Source organism: Stigmatopora argus, chromosome 3 (genome assembly GCF_051989625.1).
Source record: "Stigmatopora argus isolate UIUO_Sarg chromosome 3, RoL_Sarg_1.0, whole genome shotgun sequence".
Lineage (NCBI taxonomy): Eukaryota > Metazoa > Chordata > Actinopteri > Syngnathiformes > Syngnathidae > Stigmatopora > Stigmatopora argus.
The window spans coordinates 1,558,745-1,581,226 of NC_135389.1; the positions used below are offsets into that span (position 1 = coordinate 1,558,745).

The window sequence follows — 22,482 nt, forward strand, 5'->3', positions numbered from 1 at the left end:
CGCACTGTCTCTCTCGCCACATCATCCTTGTGTAAAGATCTCTATGAGCACTGGGCGGAGTGTTGCATTTTTTCCGTGTTTTTTTTAAAAGAAGAATTAAGGGAACACAATGAATTCAAAGCAAGCTGGTGCAATGAAGGTTTGTGCGAAGAAAAGGCGTATGATGACAATCGATATTAAGCACGAAATAATCTAAAAACATTAGTGTCCACGTGACTGAGCTGGCTTGCCAATACGTATGGAGAAGCAGGAAATTCGCCAAAAGCCGCGGTGGAATAACCTCTTGACCTTGGTTATTGCACAAGAAGGTTTAAATTTAGTGTAACGTAAGATTAAAACATTTTTTTAGTGTGTGTATAGGAATCTAAGTTCATTTAAGTTAAATTTAAAGTTTATATTATGTTACGAGCGCATCCGTCAAGTGACTCTCTCTCTCTCTTTCTCTGTCTCCCCCATCCACAAGCTCTTCCTTGTATAAAATTGGATTGGATAACTTTATTCATCCCGTATTCAGGAAATTTTGGGGTATAATGCCTCTTTTTATTATTAAACATCATAACCACTAGTTATTTGTTACTATGTTAGTAGAAGGTGAATTACAACCAATAAAATGTTTTTCCATTGTAATATCCTGTTTTTGGATTTTTTTCAGAGGGTGGGAACGAATTACTTTGTATTTAGTTGTTTCTATGGGAAACGTTGAACGTATTAAGATCGTGTCTCACGGTACCACTGTACACAATAAAGGAACTGTTTTTTAAAATCTACTATTGACCCTGCAATTCTTAAAGAATTCGGCAGACTTAAGGGCACACCTGTGTCCGCTTTCCTTAAATGTCCATATTGGCCACCTTCACAGGGTGATGAGGTTCTGCTTTAAACTGCATCTCCCGTCCCTGTGCACTCTTTTTAGTAGTCAGACCAGTTCTTGTCAGAGTAGAATAGTCCGACTGGCTGTTCTTGTTGCTGATACTGTAGTTGCTGCTAGAGGTTTCCCTTTGAGATCGGGCCTCTCTGCGTCTCGCAGTTGTTTGTTGCTGTATCTGTGTCTGTGGGGGAGCGGTACATAATAGATCACCATTGAAGCAAGTTGGGTCCGGTGGAGGTTGACGAACGCCCCCTCCATCTCCAAGGGGGAAGACCCTCCCACGAATCCCGTCTCGACCCTGCCTCGGTGCCTAAAGGATCCACACCTGGTTCTTTGTCTGTGTATTTATTTATGCGGCAGTCGCCCGCGAGCTGCTTCACGCCACTGTGTCCCGGCTGAAAACGGCACACCCCCAGTTTCTCCTTATCTCTGGTGATTTTAACCATGCTCCCTTGGCTTCTACTCTCCCCACCTTCACTCAGTATGTGAAGTGCCACACCAGGGAACAAAAAACTCTGGACCTGCTGTATGCCAACACAAAGGAGGCATACAGCTCAGTCCCCCTTCCCCCACTGGGCCGCTCAGACCACAACCTGGTCCATCTGATCCCCACCTACATCCCTATGGTGAGGAAAATAAAACCTACCACGAGGATCATACAAAGATGGACCGAGGAGACAGCATGGTACTGAGGGACTGTTTTGAGACCACTGACTGGGAGATGCTGTGTAATTCACATGGAAAAGACATTGACAGCTTGACCCACTGCATCACAGATTATATTAACTTCTGTGTTGAGAACATTGTACCCTCCAAGAAGGTCCGTTGTTTCTCCAACATTAAGCCGTGGGTCACCAGGGATCTAAGGGCCCTCCTGAACAAGAAGAAGAGGGCTTTTAGGTCTGGGGAGAAAGAGAGTCTGAAAATGGTCCAGAAGGAGCTAAAGAGAGAGATAAGGAAGGGAAAGACCATCTACAGGAGGAAGCTGGAGAACCAACTCCAGAGAGGCAACACCAAAGAGGTCTGGAGGAGCTTGAGGACCATTTTGGGCCATGGCGGCAACAGTGAGAGAGACCCGGAGTCCGGCGGCAGGGAGTGGGCCAATGAACTGAATCAGTTCTTTAACAGATTCAGTCCTGACCCCCCAGACCAGAAGCAACGCTCCCCCCTCGTTCTCCTCCTCTTCTTCCTCCCCCACTTCCACCGGTCTCTGCATTACTGTCGATCAGGTGATAAAACAGCTAAAGAAGATCGAGGCAAGGAAGGCTACCGGTCCAGACGGCCTCAGCTCCAGACTACTGAGAGTGTGCGGATCAGCTTGGTAAAGTGATTCTGCATATTTTCAACCTCAGCCTCAGTCTGCAGAAGGTCCCCACCTTGTGGAAAACTTCCTGTGTGGTCCCAGTTCCTAGGACTGCGTACCCCAGGGAGCCAAACCACTTCAGGCCGGTAGCATTAACCTCTCACCTGATCAGGACATTGGAGAGAATCATCCTCAATCACCTCAGCCCCCTGATGAATGCAGAGCTGGACCCTCTGCAGTTCGCCTATCGTCCAGGCATTGGTGTGGAAGATGCTACCAACTACCTGATGCACAGGTCTCTTTCACACCTGGAGAACACGGGAAGCACGCTGAGAATGATGTTTTTCGACCTCTCCAGTGCGTTCAACACCATTCAGCCGGTCCTACTGAGAGGGAAACTGGAAGAGGCTGGAGTAAGGAACCACCTAGCCGCATGGATCATCGGCTTCCTCACTGACAGACCACAATATGTGAGACTCCAGGACTGTACGTCTGATGTGGTAGCTTGCAGCACGGGGGCCCCACAAGGCACAGCGCTCTCCCCACTCCTCTTCTCCCCCTACACATCGGACTTCAAACATAATACAGACACCTGCCACCTCCAGAAGTTCTCTGACGACACCGCTATTGTTGGACGAGTGACGGACGGGAACGACCTGGAGTACAGGGGAGTCATCACAGCCTTTGTTGACTGGTTTAGGCAAAACCACCTCTACATCAACACCAGTAAGACAAAGGAAATGGTCATCGATTTTCGGAGGAATCCTCAACAGACCACTTAGGTGAACATCCAGGGTACAGACATTGAAATCGTGGAGAATTTTAAGTACCTGGGTGTTCACCTCAACAACAAACTAGACTGGTCCACAAACATAGATGCCCTGTACAAAAGGGGCCAGAACCGCCTCTACCTACTGAGGAGTCTACGGTCCTTTGGAGTGTGCAGGACACTGCTGAGGACTTTCTACGACACTGTGGTGGCATCTACAGTGTTTTATGCAGTGCTCTGTTTGGGATGCGGGAGCACGGAGAGGGACAGGAACAGGCTGAATAAGCTGGTCAGGAGGGCCAGCTCTGTTCTGGGCTGTCCTCTGGACTCTGTGGAGGAAGTGGGAGAGCGGAGAATGCTGACCAGGATGATGTTCATCATGGACAGCACCTCCCACCCCCTGCATGAGTCTGTGGAGTCCCTCCGAAGCTCCTTTAGCAATAGACTGCGGCACCCTCATTGCAGGAAGGAGCGCTTCCGCAGATCCTTCCTCCCATCAACTGTCAGGCTCTTTAACAAAAAAATGGCTGAGTGTTCAGACCTACCGTATGCATGCATGTACATTTATGTGTATGTATGTATATATGTGCTAAACAACACTCTTATTTATTTACATATTTATTCATGTATTTATATATTAACTTACTTATTACCTATCTATTTATGTCTAAAATGCCTTTCCTATTCCTGCATCCTCACCCTCTTGCTACTGTGACAACGAAATTTCCCGAATACGGGATGAATAAAGTTATCCAATCCAATCCATTTCTTGGATCTGTCTCATGTCATCTGACAATTTGCTGTCTCTCTGTCTGCCAAAGAGTTTTAAATTATGACTTATATGACAAGTAAAATAACCCTTCCCTTCTTCTATTCGGTCGGGGTCATCTTTTAGTTGCTTTCTAACTTCAGATGGCAGCATTTTTAAAACAATGCTATAAATCACCTTTGGCGCCCTATCGTAGGAGGGGTAAGATCCTGTCTTTATTCAAATACTTATGCATTGGTCGATGTGAGAACTGGGATCCATCAGCGATGTGAAGTCCGGTAGCTTTGACACAGTCGGTGTGGAAGATGGGAACATGCCACGGAAGATAGAAAACACTGGAGGGGCAAAAGAACAAAAAAAATCTCAGGGTCATCAATTTCTTAATGAGAAGAAATGCCATCAGATTGGTCGAGGAAAATGGAACTGCTAATATTGTCATGCCTAAAGCATGATATCCGCACCACACAGTGCGTCAGCAAGCAATCTACATAGACAGTCAAGCTGTAAGGGTCATACAGTAACATCTACAGAATCTTGAATTTAGTGCAAACAAAAATCACGTCCACTTTTAAGTGCGCCCTCTCATTAAATATGCACTGCATTGCATTTGTACAGTTTTTTTATTGCTTAATAAGGAGGATTGCAATCATTAATAAGGGGAGCAATTGGCCAAGGTTGACAGGTGTGTGAATTTAAGCTGTCTGATAATGTTCTGGTTCATTAAGCAGCAGCGGGCATCGTTAATCACTTTCAGCTCTATTGGGGTTCATGAAATTAACAATAGGTGTACTACAGTGGCAACAAGTAGAAAACCATCAAAACCAGGCTGGGTTTACATTTGGAGGTCATTTCAAGTTTTTCCCCTCTTGATCTTTTTTTGGCTGGTTTTCCAATTGTGCTGGTTTTGGCTCAAGTAATTACAGAAGTTGCACAGGCTGTCCAATTTCTCCAGGATGGCACAGACACATGCTGCAGCAAGAAGGTTTAATTTTTCTCCCAGCACAATCTTCAGAACATGGAGTAGATTTCAGGAAACTGATGGTTATTCTTGGAGTGATGGACAGGGCCATAGAAGGTCCTCAACTCATCAGCAGGACCGATACCTGCTCCGTTTGTGCAAGGCAGAACAGGCTGAACACATCTCATGCCCTACAGAATGACCTCTAGTGGGCCACTGGTGTGAATGTCTCTATCCAAACAATCACGAACAGACTTCATGAAAGTTGCCTGACGACCCGACGTCCTTTATTGAGCCTTGTGCTCACTGTCCAGCACCGAAGCGCTCGACTGGCATTTGCTCAAGAATGCCAGAATTGGCTAGCCCGCTACTGGTGCCCTGTACATTTGACAGACAAGAACAGGTTCATCCTGAGCACCTGTGATAGAGGTGAATGAGTCTGGAGAAGGCAAGGAGAACGTTATGCTGCCTGCAACTTTGTTCCACATGACACATTTGGATAGTCCTATCCATGGAGGGACACACAGACCTCCACTGCCAAGGAAATGGTGCTCTGACTCCTATAAAGTATCGAGATGAAATCCTTGAACGCATTGTCAGACCCTAAGATGGTGCAGTAGGTTCTGGTTTCCTCCCCAAAAAAAATCCCTGGCCTCGTGGCAAAAGTATGCAGGAAGTACCATGAGGATGAAGGAATTGAAACAATTGAATGGCATTCACGATCCCCTGACTTAAACCCAATAGAACATCTGCAGCACATTATGTTTTGGTCCATTATGTGCCGCCAAGTTGCTCCTCAGACTGTAAAACAGCTCACGGACGCCCTCACACAGATCTGGGAGGAAAAGCTCCAAAACACCATCTGTCGTGTCATTGGGAGCATGCTGCTACATTGTAGAGCATGCATACAAGATACGCAAAAATGTTGTGTTGCAGAAATTGTTTTTGAAAAAATGCAGTAGCCTGCCACATCTTCATTTCACTCTGATTTTAGGGTGTCTACTCAATTGATAGATACCTCTGTAGGCTGAACACCTACTTCCATTAAACGACTTGGCATCATTTTGTTCCCAAGACATTGCTCTGTTGTTATTTGTTTATCTATCCAACTTCTTATTGAGATCAGATGTATCTAAACTGTTTTTTAAAGTGATCATTTCTTTTTTGGGGAGCAGTGACTAACAATTTTTGGAGGGCATTTTTTATTTCATCAGAAACCAAGAACAGACAAATGTTAAAGTAACAAAAGTACAAAAAATACTTGGTAATCCACGCAAGCCTGGGAAGAACGTACAAATTCCACGCAGTTAGAACCCACCTCAGATCGAACCTGCGATCCCAGAACTCTGAGGCCGACATGCTAACCCAGGGGTCACCAAACTACGGCCCGCCGGCACATTTGGACCGGCCCTCTGAACAATACCAGAGACGCTATCGGATTTTTTTCCTATTTGGCCTTGAAGACTGGGACGTTTTAATCTTGTGTTTGGTTCATTGCACCCCTGCTGAGCCCACAAATCATCCCAGTGAAGCGGGGCTTCGCATTGCTTCTTTGGTGACACGCGTGGGGAGAGTGTTTCCCTTTGATGCATGTGGGCACGTCCACCGTTGCATGCACGAGCAGTGTTACCGAGACATCTGGACGATCGCAGGTGAGGGCGGAGCCCTGGGACCATCGCGGACTATTCAAGCATATAAAAACTGTGCAACCAGTTTGAGAACGGAATAATGGCGAAAAGGTTAGGTAAGAGAAAAATTGATTCAGAATGCAGGGTATTTAACCTGGAGTGGACAAACGATTATTTTTTTGTTCAATGCAAAGAAAAGGCTCTTTGGCTCATTTGTCAAGAGACGGTGGCGGTATTCAAAGAATACAATCTTTGCCGACACTATGAATCCCGTCACAAAGACAAGTACGATAGCTTGGAAGGCCAAATACGAGCAGACAAAGTCTCAAAGGGGAAAAGTGAACTACTATCTCAGCAGAACCAGGCATCCGTTCGGGCTGCTAAATTAATAGCAAGCAGCGGTAAGCCTTTCACTGACGGAGAGTTTGTTAAGAAATGTATGGATACTGTCGCGGAGGAGGTGTGTCCCGAGAAGAAAGATGCATTTAATGCCGTAAGTCTGTCGGTGAGTACAATGACCAGACGCGTTGAAGAAATCGGGAGTAGTGTGTATGCCCAGCTGCAGCAGAAGACGAAAGAATTTGACTTTTTTTCATTAGCACTGGATGAAAGCACGGACGTGCAAGACACAGCGCAACTGCTCATTTTTATTCGTGGAGTTAGCGCAAACTTTGAGATTTGCGAGGATCTGGCAGCCCTCCAAAGTCTCAAAAGGACTACAACGGGAGAGGATATTTTTGACAAAGTGTGCCAAACCATGGAGAAGTTGGACCTAGACTGGTCAAAGCTAACTAGCATCACGACTGACGGGGCTCCTAGCATGGTGGCCGAAACTCGCGGTCTAATAATGGGACGCATGAACCGGGAGTTGGAAAAAAGGGGTCTCACCGCCCCGCTACGAGTCCACTGCCGAATTCACCAGCAAGCACTGTGCTGCAAAATGTTGACGTGGGATTCTGAAATGACGGTTGTGGTGTCGTGCATAAACTTCAGAGCAAAGGGAGAAGATTGTGCATGGCACAACAGAAAGTTAATGTTCCATGACTTTTTTTTCTATGAAAAACCCAGAGAGAGTTCTTTAGTTATTATTTATTTCATAAATAGTGTTATTTATTTCCTGTTTTTTCTGTGAAGAACTCAGAGAGGGTTATTTAGTTATTATTTATTTCATTAATAGTATTATTATTTGTTTCCTGACTTTTTTTCTGTAAAGAACCTGGAAAGGGTTATTTGGTTATGTGTGGCTTTCTGGAAAACAATAAATTTTTTAAGCTCCCCTACGATTGTCACACTTTCTGTTACAAACTGACACCGGCCCCCCATCAGAGAAGGGAAAAGTTATGTGGCCCTCAGGAAAAAGTTTGGGGACCCCTGTGCTAACCATTCGTCCAACAGGCCGACCTCCCTTACACGTTGTTGACATTTAGTTTGATTACTTAAGTCTAGGTCTGTCCTCATTATTTTCATTTCACATTGGCTCAAATTTTAAAGGCTGAACAGTTGAGAGCTTATCACACCGTTTTACGTCACCACAATTAAATTAAACTACAGTGGTACCTCGAGATACGAGCTTAATGCGTTCCATGACTGAGCTCGTATGTCGATTTTCTCGTAACTCAAACGAACGTTTCCCATAGAAATGTACTAAAAACAAATTAATTTGTTCCAACCTTCTGAAAAAACACCAAAAACAGGATATTGGATTGGAAAAATGTTTCATTTGTTCTAATCATCTATTAACAAAGTAAGAGATAACTAGTGGTTTAATAGTATACTAAAATGTGTTTAATAGAACTAAAATTAGACGGATTTCGCGGAGGGTAGAGAGAGAGGGGCGAGACTTTTTGCACGGCAACGCGGTCGTAACATAACATAAACAAATTTAAATGAACTTGATCTCAAGACAAATATTTGCCCAAAAATTTACTTGTATCTCAAATTGCTCGTATGTCGGGGCACTCGTATGTCGAGGTACCACTGTACTAAGTGTTTTAAAAGGTTTTATGAGTTGCTTACATTTTTAGAGCAAACAGCATCTTCCTCAGGGTTCCCTTTTAAGGGCATTGCAATATCTTGTAACAGTAAGTCATCCACTACCTCTCCATCCTCTCACAATCCCTTGAGTAACTGATAAAGGTGATGCGACAGCTTAGGAGGATCTAGGCCAGGGGTGGCCAAGTCCGGTCCTCGAGAGCCGTTATCCGGTCTGTTTTCCATATCTCCCTCCACCAACACACCTGAATCAAATCATCGGGATTGGTATCAAGCTTCTGGACAGCTTGCTGATGAGTTGATTATTTGATTCAGGTGTGTTGGTGGAGGGAGATATGGAAAACAGACTGGATTGTGGCTCTCGAGGACTGGAGTTGGCCACCCCTGATCTAGGCAAAGAAGATGATCTTTAAAACCTCCAGACTACTGAGAGACTGTGTGGTAACCTTAGTCTCAGTCTGCAGAAGGGCGCCACCTTGTGGACTTCCTGTGTGTGGCTCCAGTTTCTTACCTAGGTCTACAATGTCTTGTGTCTGTCTTGCTCCTGCAACCAAGAAATTTCCTGAATACGGGATGAAATAAAGTTTTAACCTAACCTAAAGTGTGATTCAGTGTGCATCGACCAGGATGAAAATGCCCCCTCTCATTCTAAATGCAATGTTGATCTACCAGTTGGGATTTCTTGTCCAGCATACTGGAATAGACTTTACAAGAGGGACTGGTGAGTGTTATTCCCCTGTAATTAAAAAACTCAATCCGGTTCCCCTTCTTAATGAGAGGTACCACCAGTATGCCAATCCAAAAGCCATGTACCCGACAGTAACGCGATGTGACATAGACCTGTCAACAAGATAATCTACCACATACAGAGACTTGAGATACTCAGGATGGATCTCGTCTACGACTGCAGCCTTGCCACCAAGGAGCCTGCGAACCACCTCAGTGACTTCAGCCCATGTGATGGACGAGCCCAGTTGAAAGGCCAAGCCCAGTCTTTGCTTTCCAATTGGGTGATGTGACAATTGGATTTGGGAGATACTTGAAATACAGTCACAGTTTTATTATTGTGACATTAGAAATTTGGCCAGGAGCACTATAATGCGGGAGCACGGAGAGGGACAGGAACAGACTGAATAAGCTGGTCAGGAGGGCCAGCTCTGTTCTGGGCTGTCCTTTGGACTCTGTGAGGAAGTGGGAGAGAGGAGAATGCTGACCAGGATGATGTCCATCATGGACAGCACCTCCCACCCCCTGCATGAGTCTGTGGAGTCCCTCCGAAGCTCCTTTAGCAATAGACTGCGGCACCCTCATTGCAGGAAGGAGCGCTTCCGCAGAGCCTTCCTCCCATCAGCTGTCAGGCTCTTTAACAAAAAATGTCTGAGTATTAAGACCTACCGTATGCATGCATGTACATCTATGTGTATGTACGTATATATGTGTAAGTGTATGTATATGTATAGGTGTATGTACACGTATGTGTATGCGTATGTGTATATATATATACTTCAGAGACACGCTTATTTATTTATATATTTATTCATGTATTTATTTATTAACTTACGTATTAGCTATCTATTTATGTCTAAAATGCCTTTCCTATTCCTGCATCCTCACCCTCTTGCTACTGTGACAACAAAATTTCCCGAACCCTGGATGAATAAAGTTATCCAATCCAATCCAATAAATCCCATTGAACAAAACTTTTCTTTTTATTGCTCCAGATCTCACTGCTCATAGGGGAACCATACTTCAGCACCAGCCTATTACCCTGGCACTCTCTGTTCTTTTGGTACTGCCGCACTGCTCTAGCAGGCCTTCTCCGACCTGATGCCACCATCCTGCCTTGCTCTGCCACTCTTCATATGGTGGCTGTAGAGTTTCAGGTATGAGTGTAATTCCCTTTGGCTTGGTATTACTAACCTTCATTGAACTAGTAAAATTATTGATTTAAAACACAGAAACTTGGTCAAATCTTAAAACCAGTTTACAATATTTCTAGAATCTACCTTTTATAAATTTGAATCTTGATGAGATTTTGTGTCGAGCTATAATATGCAAAAGAATGAACGTTGGGGGATTGTGACAAAACAATCATTGTTAAAAGTAATTTATTGAAACCAAGTGCACTTAAATAAAATGTTTAACAAAACATCATTGCTTATAAAATGAAGAATTCTGCCAACCAGAACAACACATTTTCACTCACTGAAAAAGCAGAGTAGCCTATTTTTTATTAGCCTATTTCTGATGAAGTGGGATTTGACTGACCGAAAACATCTATACGATTAAGCCATAATTTTATGTTATATCAAATACAGGCTGTCGACTACGACAGCATTCGGGACTGGCAGATTCTCTACAAATCAATCTGGTCATATGTCAAGCCATCGTGTGGATACTCTATGACAATTGAGGTTTTCATTTTCGATACTGTGAGTTTCGGAGTTGACTCAAAGGACAGCTCTTGTTTTAAAAAAAATGGTGAGAGATATATTTCACCAAAAGTAGTTAGTGTTCACACAGGCCTTATGACCCCAAAGTTGAATTTTGTAAAACCAAAACTGATCCTGGTCACGTAACATAAAATACGCAAAAAAACAACTTTATCTCATGTTACAATGTTTGATTTGTTGGGAGATAATTGCCCATGGCACACCAGATTATCTCCTGCAAAATTTGCTGAAACTGAGACAAAAATCTAAAAAAAAAGAATTGTCATAGAATCTAGGTTCTAGAAAATTACATCATCTTTTTGCCATATTGCCCACTACGATACCTTTGCCTGTATTAAACAGTAATTTATGAATGCAATGTGTTTATTATGAATCAACAAAAGTCTACCCAAACCGAGCTTTTTTAGTATTCAGGTGCCAAATCTTACATTTTTAATTTCGCAATAAACATCGCAAATATATCGCAAACACCAAAAATATCTCTGTCATATTTTGCCAATATTGTTCAGCCCTATCGTCCATTGTCGTGTAAACGGCCTCTGAAAGAAAAGTTATGTTGCCAAGCTGGAACAGTAATGTATGATAAGGGAATACAGTATTTTCTCGCATATAAGCCGCCTCCGCGTATAAGGTTTACCCTTAAAATTGCCTTAAAATCATCGAATAGTACAAATGTGTTACTTTGAAGGTAAAATCTTTAGAAAAATCATCGCACGCGGTATTTCTGAGATACTGTATGAATCTAAAGGATCATCTGTTGGATTGCACATTGTTTGGGCCAATATCATGAGGAAGTTACCGTATTTTCACGACTATATGGCGCATCGCATTTAAAGCCGCAGTGTCAGTCACGAGTGCTATTTCTGTATTTGACACACAAAAGAAGCATCACATTTTAAGGCGCATGCACTAGATCAGGGGTAGGGAACCTATGGCTCGGGAGCCAAATGTGGCTCATTACATGGGTGCATATGGCTCTCAGGTAAAATATGAAAATCAATGGTAAGAGAGCTGAGTCCCGAAAATACTAATAGGAGCATCATTGTGGCGTTGACACTACCTCTACCACCACTTTAATCATAATTTAGTTTTTTATTACACTTCTGCATGCATGATATCATTGATACTGATTTATTAACAACGTCATAAAAATGTTGTCAAAAGAATTCAGAGACTTTTTATACTTAAAAGTGGTGAAAGGACAAAAAGATCACACATTTTCATGTAATTTTACTTTTCAATTCTGAGATTGGCTCTCAAGAAATAACATTAGAAAATATGAATTGTTTATGGCTCTCTCCATCAAAAAGGTTCCCGACCCCTGCACTAGATGGTGCTGCGCTAAAGGGAACGTCAACAAAACAGTCAGATAGTTCAGCCAAACTTTATTAATAGATTACAAATCAGCTTTCTGACAACTCCATTCACTCCCAACATGAATAAACAACAGTTTTTTTAATTTTCTCTGAGTTTAAAGTATTAGTATTTTCGTGACACAGCAATAGCATAATAACTCATGTTGAACAGGTGGGCATCTCACCAAAGTCGTCATTAATCGAGTCAGTAATTTCTGCCTTCCTGAAAGCTCGGACCACAGTTTAAACTTCCACTGGGAATGACGACGGACATAGAATTAATGTGCTCGACCTACCGAAATGCAATATATAGTTCGCAGTCTAGCTTTGAATGCTCTGTTGACGCCAACATCTAGCGGCAGGATTTCTTTCGTAAATCCAGCCGGAATGACGGCGAGCACAAAATTAGTGTGTTCGCCGTCATACTGGGTGTATTGACAAAAGAACTATATATCCCAGCAGTCACTGCGCAGTACTTTTTCTACGGGGAAAATAGTAGTGTCGGGGCTGCTTGCCGTAGTTGTGAGAGCTGTAGAGGATGGTGTACCCTATCGACTGATTTATTTTATTTTATCATGATAACAATTTTAGTATTGGTCCATATATAAAGCGCACTGGATTATAAGGTGCCCTGTCTATTTTGGAGAAAATTTAAGACTTAAGTGCGCCTTATAGTCGTGAAAATACGGTAATATACCTGTCTTTGTAAATGCAAAATATCCAATTATTCAATTTATAAAAAGAAACAAGTGTATCTTGTCTTTTAATGACAGAAATTACAATTTTCTTACCAGAAGTTTAAGATGTTGTGGCGGCAAAATTTGTTCTAATATCTTGATTCTTTCGATGGTTCATATAACTGCAATAGTTGTCACTTTCGAACAAGAATTAAAAAAGGAAAAAAAATCTAATCGGAATTTTGTTTTATTTCATAATCACAAATGTACAATCATTTCCTTTCTATGTTCCGGAAGGGTGTTGTCTGCACGTAGACAAATTCAAAAAGGAAGTAACGTGAGCAGTACAACCAGGAAGTGTGTCCATAGCAGTTACAGTTGCATTATGGCGTTTCGTCTTTGTCACCTAGCAGTTTCATGCTTGTCAAGTCTTAATCATGCGCATATAAGCCATACCCTGGATTCAGTCATCAGTTTTTAGGCAACAAATACGGATTATATGCGAGAAAATATATACAAATTATCAAAATAATTTTTCGCGGATAATATAGACCAGACATGGCCGCATTAAACAAAATAACCCGAAGAGGGATCACTCCTATTATTACAACATGTTTTTGCGCTTATAAAAAAATACATGTCCACAAGTACAATTATCAAGAAGAGTATTTATTAATTAGCACAGTTATAGGCATATGAAAATACTATAATGTATTAATATCTTAATATAATCTATAAATTAAAAGAAAATTGTACTTTAAGTAAGTACTGTACTCAGTGAAAATACTTCCTCTCCCCTTGGTTTAAATAATAAAAAATGGTTATTCCTGTGATAAAGACCAGGTAGAGGGAACTGAAAGCCAGAACGGACGACCAACTCCCAAAAGAAGGATGAGGGTGAATGCTGTCCATTCTATCAGTGCACAACACACCATAAGGCAGTGTTTCACAACCACTGTTCCGCGGGACACTGGTGGTGCCGTAAATGATGGTCAGGTGTGCCGCAGGAAATTTTCTGACAAGAAGTCATACATTTGGAATATTCCAAGAGAAAAATTGAAAATATTTTTAGATTAAACATACGTAGAACGATAAGTCATATATTGTACTAATAGAAGATTCAAATCATAATATGTCAATTTGTTGTTTATATTTACGTTATGTGACAAAGTCTGTGACCACAAAACTGCTTATCGCATAATATTAGGAGATTCAGGAATATAGGGTGAAAAAGTCATAACATTATGAAATTAAAAATAGTTACATTACTTATTTTTACATCAGTAAAAAATGTTTTTGGCGACATAAGGTCAGCGTCAAAAATTAGATTTTGAAATAACATATTTACTCGCATATAAGATGATTTTGTCGGACGAAAAAATGATGACTGAATTGCGGGTACGGCTTATGCGCATAAAAACACAAACATGCACGAACCTACAACTTGGCGCCACATTAAAATGTGACGTCACGGCGCAATGCGTCGAAAGACAAGACAATGCGGCCGATACGGTCATGGATTTCAAAATAGAGAAAAGATAAACAGATAATTTGCCAAACAAAATTTATTTTGACGTCTATGAATGACATGAAAAAACGTATCTTGCATAAAACGCGAAACGTTTCCGTCACTGCTCGCTCGGGGCACGGCCATCTTAGCGAGGTCGGAGCACGGCCATCTTAGCGAGGTCGGAGCACGGCCATCTTAGCGAGGTTGGAGCGCGGCCATCCTAGCAAAATCGGGGCGCGGCCATCTTAGTGAGATCCCCAGGGCGCTGCGTCTACATTTTTTCCGCCAGACGCGAGTAGCCTACATTTTGAAATAACACAAAATTCCACCTTGTTTTTATTTTAGTTTTATTTCTAGTTCGAAAGTGACAACTATTGGACCATAATATGAAACAGAAATAATTTAGATATTTTGACATTAGAAGCAATATGGCTGCCACAACAACCTAAACTTCTGTTAAGAAAATTGTAATTTCTGTCATTATAAAGCATCAGGTTCTCATCATGATAGACTTATTTCTTTTTTCAAATTGAATAATTTGATATTTTGCATTTACAAAGACAGGCATATTAACTTATGATATTGACTAACATTGTGCTTTTGATTCATACAGTATCTCAGAAATACCACGTGTGATGATTTTTCTTAAGATTTTCCCTTCAAAGTAGCACATTTGTACTCCCTATTAAACCCACGAACATGGAGGTGAAAATTGGGAATCGGGGGGCGGCTCATACACGAAAAAAGGTAAAAATCTACAATTTTAAGGATGCGTCTTATATGAGTGGGTGGCTTATATGCGAGTAAATATGGTAGTTTGTATTTTTTGGATTATTATTTGAGTCCTCGTGATAAAAAAAATTATAAGAAGGACTTTATATTGTTAATATACCCGAAATATATGGTGGTGTGCCTTGAGATATTTTTTTCAGCTCAAAAAGTGCCCCAGCTCAAATACGTTTGGTACCTGAGATCCTATGCTTTTGTAGTATACAGTGGTGCAAGTATATATTTAGTCAACCACCAATTGTGCAACTTCTCCTACTTATAAAGAAAGAGAGGCCTTTCAACATGGCTAAACCTCAACCATGAGAGACAGAATTTGGAAGAACAAACAAACAGAAAGAAAACCACATTGTTTGATTTTTAGAGAATTTATTTCCAAATTAGAGTGGGAAAATAAGTATTTGGTCACCTACAAACAAGCAGGATTTATGGCTGTCAAAGAGTTCTAACTTCTAACGAGGTCTCCAATCGTTACCTGTATTAATAGCATCTGTTTTAACACATCGGTATGAAAGACACATGTCCACAACCTCAGTTTTTCACACTCCAAACTCGACTATGGCCAAGACCAAAGAGCTGTTGAAGGACACCAGAGGCAAAATTGTTGACCTGCACCAGTCTGGGAAGACTGAATCTGCAGTAGGTAAAACGTTTGGCGTTAAGAAATCAATTGTGGGAGCAATTATTAGAAAATGGAAGACATACAAGACCACTGATAATCTCCCTCAATCTGGGGCTCCATGCAAGATCTCACCTGAGGCGTCAAAATGATAACAAGAACCCTGAGCAAGAATCCCAGAGCCACATGGGGGGACCAAGTGAATGACCTACAGAGAGCTGGGACCACAGTAACAAAGGCTACTATCAGTAACACAATGCGCCGCCAGGGACTCAAATCCTGCACTGCCAGAGGTGTCCCCCTGCTGAAGCCAGTACATATCCAGGCCCGTCTGCGGTTCGCTAGAGAGCATTTGGATGATCCAGAAGAGGACTGGGAGAATGTGTTATGGTCAGATGAACGGGTAACGAGTGGAGACCTCGTTAGAAGTTAGACCTCTCTGACAGCCAGAAATCTGGCTTGTTTGTAGGTGACCAAATACTTATTTTCCACTCTAATTTGGAAATAAATTCTTTAAAAATCAATGTGATTTTCAGGATTTTTTTCTCCACATTCTGTCTCATGGTTGATGTTTACCCATGTTGACAATTACAGATCTCTAATCTTTTCAAGTAGGGGAACTTGCACATTTTGTGGTTGACTTAATACTTATTTGCCCCACTGTATTTCATGTGACTGAATTTACTGTGGTAAGGGCCAGAGAATATAAGACAAGATCTTGTATCTTGTGTTTTTCATTAACTCAGGAATCTAGTAAACTTGGACCAAATATAAACCTGTGTGTGAATTTGCTTTCTTTTATGATAGACTTGCAATCACAGAAGATCAATTTACGAAAGTGATATTAGTTTGGTTTCTGTGCGCCCTAGTTGGGGTTTCTAATAGATTTCTAGGTAGACCCAAATTTCCAAGTGTGTCATAGTGGCAGTCATCTCTTCTGTTTGCATTACATTTGGTGGTAACACATGTTGGTCTCCATAGTCTTAGGAAACCATGCAAAAAATGCAAGACTACACACGAGAATGCAAATGCCGGTCACAAAGTCATTCTATTGGTCAATATTCATGAACAAATAGCAGAAACATGTAGGGCATGTCACACTATGTTGCACCACATTCTCACACGTAGGAATTCTTGCAACGTGGTCGTGAAGTGTGACATGCCAGATGGGCAGCCGTAGGATACAACATCACTTGTCATGAGTTGATGTGAATCCCCCTTCCCATCCCTTAAAAATCTTGACCATGAGAGTCAACAATTCTCTTCAACATGTCAGCGTAAAATCGGGCTGAAATCGTGTAGTCTGAGTCAAGCATTAGGGATTGTGATGACAAGGCATTTTAATTGTTGCATAGGATTTGTGGCGGATACGTGCCATGTGTGGTACATGTGAAGGATTTGATGTCACACCCATGGAGGAAATGGTCCAGGTAAATTAAACATTTTAATATTAAATTCATGGATTTGAACTGTCTGTTTGACATAAAACAAAGTGGAACAAAGCTATGTATTAGTGGTTGTTAAAATAGCCATTTGATCCCATATTTGTTTATTGTATGAGAGTTAAAAAAGGTATAAGAAATAAAAGTGTTCTTGTTTTTTGTACGGACAGTTAAACATCATTGTCTGTCCATTCAGAAATCACTGGATTTTCAGGAGTCTCGCGAGGCAGAACCGCACCCTCTGTGGGAGTATCCATGCCATGCTTTGACCAAGTCAGCAGCTGTCATGGCCTTTGACTTCACTCAATGTGTCCCTCAACAGCCTCTCATTAGTCAAGGTTCTCTACCATTCATAAGGTATCCATTATAATATAGTTTTGTTTTCAAATGTAGCTTTGCATTCAGAAAAAACTTCATTAATGAACTTTAGCTACAAATGAATCCTGAGTTGAAATGGACTTACAGTGGTAACCTCTACATATGAAATTGGTTCCAGAAGTGGTTTCTGAACTTGAATTTTTCGCACGTAAAGACACATTTTACATATAATAGCCCTAACTTGTTTCAAGGTTCAGATTATGACCAATGAAACCCTTTAAAAATGATGAAGTATACTAATTTTGTAAGCCTTTAAAATTAGTAACAAAACATGCATGGAGACGAAGCTCCCTTCAAGGCCAGCAAGGTGTTGGGTCAATGGTAGAGCTACTCCCTCATGACAATTTCAAAATAGAATACAGGATAGAGGAAGTGTATTTACGTTTTGTGATTTTTTTTATTTTTAGATTTTGCGTTTTGAAACTTGATTTTTTTTTTGTAACTAGGAACAAACAGTTCCCATTGAGGCATTCCATAACCTGAATATTTAATATGTAGAGACATTTGTAAGTTGTGGTACCACTGCATATAATTATGTAGCAAATAATGTAGATCCAAGATGGCGGCGCGCACGGGTGTTTTGTTTTCTCAATCTTATCGTTATTTACTAACATCTGTGAGGCAAACTTTTTCTACAGTCGCCACGATTTAATTACTCTCGGGAGGAGATACGATTTATCCATCACAACAGATTACCAACGAACCTACAATATCCCCGAGGACATCTCGAGACCACCGTGTACATTCACAGCGACTGGTGCTGCAACAGTAGGATCATAAACACTCACTGCTCCCCTGATTTAGAGCTCTTGGCAGTACGGTGCAGGCCCTTCTATCTACCTAGAGAGCTAACGATTGTCATTGTAATGGCTGTTTACATCCCACTGGATGTTAACGTTAGCACGACACTTAGCCTCCTGCTAGCGACTGTAAACAAACAGCAGCTTGACCACCCCGGTGGATCTTTATTGTCGCTGGTGACTTCAACAAAGCATGTTTAAAGACTGTTCTGTCTAAGTTTATCCAGTACGTGAAGTGTCACACCAGAGGAGATAAAACTCTAGACCATGTTTATTCTAATATCAAACATGCTTATAGAGCCACACCCCTCCCTCACCTTGCTGGATCCGACCATCTCTGCCTGTCCCTCACCCCCTCATACACCCCACTCCGGAGGCTAACAAGGCCACAAATAAAGATAATAAAAACATGGCCCGAGGACGCCCTTTCTCAGCTGTTAACGCAGATGCCTCACTAGCAGAGAAACTGAACCGTTTCTTTGCCCGCTTTGAGACTGACAAATCAGGCTTAGTCTCAACACATCCACCATCACCCTGCAGCAGTACACTGAAGCTTCAGGAACATGAACTGAGACAGGGGTTTTCACAAATATTTTCAATTGTTCCCTGCAACAATCCATCATCCCTTCCTGCCTGAAATCTGCCACCATTACCCCTGTACCTAAAAAGCCAACCATTGAGCGCCTAAATGATTGCACTTACGCCTGTGATTATGAAGTGCTTTGAAAAGTTGGTCGCCTGCCACATCAGGGATACAATCCCTCCCTCAGTTGACCCTCACCAGTTTGTTTATAGGGCTAATAGGTCCACTGAGGACGCCATCACTGTAGCTCTACACACAGCACTGAGCCACCTGGAGCACCATGGGAACTACGTGAGGATGCATTTCATTAACTATAGCTCAGCCTTCAACACTATGATACCAGACATACTGGCTGACAAACTCTCCCACCTCGGACTATCCTCTTCCATCTGCTGCTGGATTAAGAACTTCTTAACCAACCGTCCACAAACTGTTAGACTTAGTCCCCACCTCTCTTCCTCCATTACACTGAGCACTGGCTCCCCTCAAGGCTGTGTACTGAGTCCTCTTCTGTACTCACTGTACACATACGACTGTACACCGACCCACCAGTCTAACTCCATCATCAAATTTGCCGATGACACCACTCTGGCCGGACTCATCTCAGGGGGTATGAATCTGCCTACAGAGATGAGGTCAACAAACTGTCTTTGGGGGGTTTGGTGAACAATCTCACACTAAACACCACGAAAATGAAAGAAATAACCCTGGACTTTCGCAAACGCAGCACAGATCTGGCCCCACTCATAAATGGAGTATGCGTAGACAGGGTGCAGTCCTTCAAATTCCTGGGGCTCACGTCACGGACAAGCTCTCTTGGTCTACCAACACCACGGCAGTGGTGAGGAAGGGAGGGGGGGTCGTTTTTTTGGGGGAAAGAAAATAGTCAAGAAATAGTCTTGTAGTACATATTAGCGATCACTCCGCTGCTCGTGGGGACATCGGGGGCACCGACTCGCAACTCCCTTGTCGTAATGGCTCTGGTTGCAACCGCTTTGAACGGCGCCTATGAGAGAGAGTTGCGACCAGAAATATTACAAAGAGGGAATTGCGAGCCAGTGCCGCTGATGTTCTTAGGAGCAGCGGACAAGAAGTAATATAATACTCCTCGTATTAGATAAGAATAACAGGAAATGCAACAGCTGAGCTTACCCACGTATTGATTGTCGGTAATGAAGTTTTATTCTGAGAAAGAGTGCCATTGCCTATCGGCGTTGTGTGCACGAGTATACTTCATTACCCAGAAAGCCCTCTTTTTCCCGCGCATGCGCGTTGTGCGTTTCCTGGTCGCAACTTGTCTAAAGAACTCATTCGGTGCTCGTAGATATTGTTATACACGAAAGAGATGCAAAAAAGACAGTGCCATGGCCACCTGGCTTGGTCGCATCACGAAATTTTGACCGCATCACGGGCGAATTATTCCATCGAAATTTCCGTCGAAGAATAGTGTATGACGAGCGGTCGTATGACGAGGAACCACTGTACCTTGCCCGGACGTGACTTTTTAAATTACTTATTTATGTTTTTACTGGGAAACACGCACTTTGTGGAGTAGGTCCTCTAATTTTGTTATACGCAGCTGTTGTATAATGACAATAAAGGCTTTATATTTGATCTGATTTGAGTTCGCTCAAATGGGCAGGCTTTTTATGGCAAAAAAAATTGTTCATTTTTGCAACATTTTTTATTTTTCCATGATGGCCGAGCTCCTGTTTGGTTTGGGACATAAGCACAGGACACTTTTTTGTGCAGTTTCTCACCAAGTACTGACTCACTAAATTTGTGAGATCGTTGGGATAACGAGAACATGTCTCCCACATTTCATGGGTGTATGTCCTTAATATAAACCTAAGTACTTCCAGTTTTTGGCGAACGACGGGTCGCCACGGCCAAAAGCTAATTTGTCATTTTGCTTTGGAGGAGTAGTCAGTCCCATAAAACGAAATTGTTTTTCTACCACTACGTGGCGCTGTGCCCAATCAGAAAAATTTCAACCCGGGACACTTATCAAACCTCTAAAAAATCATAATGTTGTCCCTGGGAGTTATTCACGATTTTGTGAGTTTGGCACATTGCCAAAACCACATTGAACTTTGACCCCTCTAAAGGTCACCCTACATGTCACCATTTTAATCACATTTGATCGTCCGAGTCTCATGAACACACCCACCAATTTTGAGGGCCATTGGTAAAATGCCCTAGGACGAATTTGTTCAAATGCGGACCCAGAAAACGAACAAAATGAGGCCGTATTCTTTTATTTTACCCAATTTGAGCCATGATGGCCAACTTCCTGTTTGGTTTAAGATATGACTCCCAAAGAGATTTTTGTCCAGAAAGGCCCAAACTATCCAATCATTAAATTTCGTAGCTTTAAGTTAAAGTCGAGGGAGGGCCTGTTATTTATTTTTTATTTTTTTAAAGTAAAGAGAGGGTGCTGTTGATCCTTTTTTGTATGATTTTCCCAAAACCATTAAAATATCAGAGAAGAACGAGACTAATAAATAATCCTTAGAATTACAATAGAGCCCTTTGCACCAAAGTATGCTTGGGCCCCAACTAAGACTGCAAGGCAGGGGTAGCCAACTCTGGCCCCTCGAAAGCTGCTATCCGGTCTTGTTTCCATATCTCTCACCTCTACCACACCTGAATCACAGGGGACACACGTGCAAAATTGCATAGCCGTACGTGCTTCCTAACAGCCAGAAAAAAAATCAACTTCCTGTTTATGGCGAAGACTGGGTTACCACGGCACCATACGCCGACCTGTGGACACTGCCTTCAAAATATAGTATGACAAAGGTCTTTTGACCGCACTGATTCAAAATCAGAAAAAACCCCAACCTACAATTAAATGGACATGCGTAAGTACCGTATTTACTCGCGTATAAGCCGCACCCCGAAAGTTGCCTTGACATTTTTGACAATTTTACAATTTCTTGCGTATCAGCTGCCCCCCTGAATCCCAATATTCACCTTCATATTCATTGTTTTAGTAGGGAGTACAAATGTGTTACTTTGAAGGGAAAATCATTAAGTAGTATTTCTGATATACCCTATGAATCAAAAGCACATTATTTGGGTCAATATCATAAGGAAGTTAATATGCCTTTCTTTGTAAATGCAAAATATCAAATTTTTCAATTTGAAAAAAGAAATAAGTTTATCTTGATGAGAAGCTGATGCTTTCTAATTACAGAAATTACAATTATCTTATCAGAAGTTTAAAATGTTGTGGCAGCCATCTTGCTTCTAATGTCAAAATATCTGAATTACTTCGATGGTTCATATTACTCCAATAGTCAAAATCACTTTGGAACAAAAAAAAAAAACCAAAAAAATCAAGGTGCAATTTTGTTATATTTCAAAATCTAGGCTACTCTCGTTTGGCCAGGGAGAGTACGTTTAACTAGGTTTAGATGGCACCGCCCTAGGTAAGAGGCCTGCCCGGGACCTATATAGACGTAAAAATAAATTTTCTTTAGCATTTTATCTGTTTATCTTTTTTCTATTTTGAATTATCGGCCACATTCGCTTGCGTCATGATGTCAAGACTTCATTGCGTCATGACCTCACGGCGCCATTTTGTCAT

General features: G+C 41.9%; 1 protein-coding gene across 1 annotated transcript in view; it reads left to right on the plus strand.

The window, feature by feature from the left end:
- Positions 1-22,482, plus strand: part of prmt7 (protein arginine methyltransferase 7) — a 119,010-nt gene that overhangs the window by 91,175 nt on the left and 5,353 nt on the right. The window contains exons 13-15 of the mRNA XM_077596913.1: positions 10,009-10,170; positions 17,043-17,117; positions 17,326-17,486. Coding sequence (XP_077453039.1) covers positions 10,009-10,170; positions 17,043-17,117; positions 17,326-17,486 — 398 coding nt within the window. The remainder of the gene's footprint in view (positions 1-10,008; positions 10,171-17,042; positions 17,118-17,325; positions 17,487-22,482) is intronic.